Below are 4,107 nucleotides of genomic sequence, written 5' to 3' on the forward strand. Positions count from 1 at the left end.
CATCAAGTCCATAAAGGTAGCTGGGGCATTAGTCAATCCAAACGGCATGGTGGTAAACTCATAATGTCCATATCTTGTACGAAATACCGTCTTTGGTATGTCCTCCTTCTTGATCCTCAACTGATGGTAGCCTGTTCTTAAGTCAATCTTGGAAAATACCGATACCCCTTGCAGTTGATCGAATAAATCATCTATTATTGGTAATGGATACTTGTTCTTGATGGTTACTTGGTTCAACTGCCGACAGTCGATGCATAAACGCAATGACCTATCCTTTTTCCTTACAAACAACACTGGTGCTCCCCACAGTGACGTACTTGGACGAATAAACCCCTTATGCTGTAGTTCTTGCATCTGAACCTTCAATTCTTTCAACTCGGACAATGCCATTCTATAGGGCGTTCTAGATATCGGCTCCGTTCTAGGTGCCAACTTTATTACGAATTTCACTTCCTTCTCAGGTGGCAATCCCGGCAATTCCTGAGGAAAGACATCGGGAAAATTGCACACCTCGACTATGTCCTTTAGCCTCGGTTCCTCGATTGAAGAATCAACCACAATCGCTAAGTAACCTTAACATCGTTCATCTCACAACTTAGTCATCTCAAGCGACAAAATCCAGGGGATTGAGGTTCCTCCTCGGTTTCCCACAAACTCATATCTCGAGTGATCAATCGGATTAAATTGAATCACCCTGCTATCACAATCCAACACAGCCCTCTGTCTAACTAGCTAATCCATACCAATAAGAACATCGAAATCAAATATAGCCAAGACAACCAGATCAATCAAATTCTCCCTACTAGCAATAACAATCTTACAATTTGGGTACCCTAACGAAATCAGTTCTTTATCCATAAGATGGGTGGTAACACACAACATTACTTCTAGCGGTTTCGGTTCAATATCAGTCAATTTAACAAACTGCTCAGACACAAGCGAATGCGACGCTCCGGGATCAAATAAGGCATAAGCAGCATGATCACATAAAGAGACTGTACCTTTGATCACGCCAGGTGCATCCTCCGCCTCTTTGCAAGCCATAGCGTAAATCCTTCCTTGAGCTGGGGGTCGGTTCTGATTACTCTACGGGGCGGCTCCAGCTTGATTTCCTACTCGGGGTGGCTGCGATTGTACTAGCGGCCTCACTTGGTGGATTAGACATTTCTCACTCGGTGATCATGTTGGCCACATCCAAAACATGCTCTAGGTCCACTCGGACAAAGGGCCATTCTTGTGCCTCCTTCCACAAGACTGACATGCGGCGTTAGAGTAGCGGTTCAGCTTTCCAAGGTTCTTTCTTATCGAAGGGACAAATCTCTTATTCCCGGTCATAGGTTTCTTACCAAAGTTCCGATTGTCCATAGCCGGCGCATATCGCGATCCAGAAGCGGCAGCCCTTTCTGTCATATGTCCCTCAACCATTTGAGCCCGCTCGTTAAGTACATTGTAGTCCCTCAAGTTCAGAAGTATCAATTGACTGCGGAGTTCCGATTTTAGACCATCCCGTAACCTCCTTGCCTTATCCAAAGGATTCTCGGCCATCCTCGGTGCAAACTTAGACAGCCTTGCAAATTCTGTCTCGTACTGATCCACTGTCATTTGATTCTAGCGAAGTCATAGAAACTCTGTCATCTTCTGTTCTTGTGCACCCTCAAAAAAGTACTTCCCGTTAAAGGTTTCAACAAAGGCATTCCAATTCAGAGCCGTGCTTTCTGGGAAGATCCTACCTCGGGTGGCCTTCCACCAATCACTTGCGTTTCCTTGAAGTTGATACATAGCCAGGGTCACTTTTTCCTCCGTGCACCCCAAAAGTTCAAAAGCTTTTTCTAATTCTTCAACCCAATGGGTGGCAGCTTCGGGATCTCCTTTCCCTTCAAATTTGGTCGGCTTTAGCTTTAAGAATTGCTCCACTAGTTGGTGCATCTGGCAATTTCCATTTCCATTATTACCATTGTTCCCATTATTAGCCCCATTAGTGGCGGTAACAGTGGCCTGAGCAGCCTGAGCAACAGTGGCAGCTCGCTCCTGAGCCTGCCTACCCATCAGATTTCCAATTTTCTCTAACGCTCTTATGACCCCATCTATTCGCGGGTCTTCCGCCACTTCGGCATGAGAACTAGACTGGCCCCTTATCCCCATTCCTCGCCTGCTCATCGTCATAGGGTTCTCACAACAGACCTAACCTGCTATAATTCCGCTAAGGAATTAGAGACCTAAGTCAACTACTCAAGTCTAACATTCCTAAGCAGCCAATCAAAACATCAACTATAAGACAAGCAACCACAGAGCAAGCACGAGGAACACATAATCAATAGGGTTCGCGCTCTTACCTTAATCCTTGCAGCACCTGCAATTTAGCACAATAAACCATCCAGCAATCACAAGCATACAATCATAGAGCATACATACAACGTTCTAACTTGTGATCACAACAGGTCTCCTTAATCGACTACCCCAAAGGTCATCGGTCCTTATCACTCTAGGCCTCGACCAAACTCGGATCGAGCTAACCTTGCTCTGATACCAATTTAGATGGGGACGTCACACCCCGATCCCCACAAGCTTGTGACATCCCAACTAGGCCGATAAGAATGCGACATCCCAGGATTTGTCGTCGACCCAAACGAACGAACCAAAGAGCAATACACGTGGAAGCAATTCGAACTCTCCATACAACATACAATCAAACGGGATAATAAAGAGACAATTCAAACACATCAACGAAACACTTTTATAGACAAAGCGTTACTTACAATTGCACATCATACAAGCCTTACTAGAGGCCGTCACAACTAACCACGCACATTCAAAAAGGGTCGGGTGGTTGGGTTAGCCTAACTTCTCTACCAAAAGATGTACACAACCGACGGAAGTACTAAGCCTATCAATAACCCCCATGATGCCCAAGTGGCGTCTCCGAATCGGACTCGAGGTACTCAGGTGTACCCGGATCAGCCATGTCGTCAGACGGCTCGAGTTCGAATACATCAGACTCCGGCTCAGGGTCAGACTCCATCGGCTCCGACTCAGGATCCGAGTCCTCAGGACCGATGTCTGAACTAGTGACGACTCTGTCTGGTGGCATAATCTCCTTGGGGTCCCATCCATCCACTCTGTCGTCAGGGGGACCGTCAAATCCGCGGAGAGGACCAAACAGCGCATCTCCATCCTGGTAAAACCAAGCTAAAAAGGTGTAGGGTTGCCAAGTAGACTCGCCCTTGTCTACCCAGACCGTAGTCGCATGGCTAATATAAACTCTATCCTCTCCCACCGGGTATTCCATCAACATATGTTCCATATCCATTGGGACCCCAAAACGTTGCGGAGGACTGTTAAGGTTCATGGTCGGGGGTTTGAAAGGTTTTGAGATACAACAATGAAAATAATCTCAATAAGTCACTACCTAAGCCTCGCTTAGGCTAACGCGTACCGTAGGACAGTTCTAGACAAATAATTCAATCAATCAACGTGCCACATCAAACACAGGCGTCCTTACCTCGCCTTGGCACATGCACAAACCCTTCACGTTAATAATTCGCCATAACATGGCAACCATTCATCGCACTCATAACAACCCGAATCGAGGCAAGCACATGCATAGCACACTTAATATTCCATACATGCCCAATAATATTCTCAACATGGCATACCATAATGCATATTACACTCACTAAGTCCAGATTATTAACGGCCCCTCGAGCTCCCCAAACCCACGTAAAACGCATCAGGTTATCAGGCTTCCGACGTAATTGGGCATCGTCTCGCTACGTCGGCGTTGGCATCGTCCCGTGTCACACGCATCAAGACGGCATTCCATGAGGAGCATCAATCCGGCCTCCATCGCGATTGGCATCTGGGCCCCTGCCAGACATTCGATAAATCGGGTATCGTCTCACGTAAAACGCATCAAGACGGGTTACAACCCCGCGTAACACGCCTCAGGGTATTATGTGATCATACGGCCATTCAAGCACTCAAACCCATTTCTCATCTTTCGATTAGCCAATTGCCACTCAAACCCTATTCAACTATCAACCGGCCACGCCCTTCACGTGCAAAAACAACACCGAATAACTCCCGAGAGAGAGACAACCAAATTGCATA

General features: G+C 46.6%; 1 protein-coding gene across 1 annotated transcript; it reads right to left on the reverse strand.

Annotated features, from left to right (window-relative positions):
• Positions 1–1,206: 1,206 nt before the first annotated feature.
• Positions 1,207–2,142, reverse strand: LOC130134843 (uncharacterized). Its single transcript, XM_056302586.1, has 2 exons — positions 1,731–2,142; positions 1,207–1,595 (listed from the first exon to the last, which is right to left on the reverse strand). The coding sequence occupies exons 1-2, from the start codon at positions 2,140–2,142 to the stop codon at positions 1,207–1,209; spliced, it is 801 nt and encodes a 266-aa protein (XP_056158561.1).
• Positions 2,143–4,107: the final 1,965 nt, after the last annotated feature.

This window comes from Syzygium oleosum, unplaced genomic scaffold (genome assembly GCF_021117445.2).
Source record: "Syzygium oleosum isolate NSW1041296 unplaced genomic scaffold, Sole_v2.1 Sole_v2.24, whole genome shotgun sequence".
Lineage (NCBI taxonomy): Eukaryota > Viridiplantae > Streptophyta > Magnoliopsida > Myrtales > Myrtaceae > Syzygium > Syzygium oleosum.

Bases quoted from the DNA above. Each gene is read 5' to 3' on its own strand.
- LOC130134843 (XM_056302586.1), bottom strand. From the start codon at position 2,142: ATGGGGATAAGGGGCCAGTCTAGTTCTCATGCCGAAGTGGCGGAAGAC. The intron at 1,596-1,730 runs GTAGGATCTTCC...ATCAAATGACAG, and splicing joins TTGGTGGAAGGCCACCCGAG to TGGATCAGTACGAGACAGAA.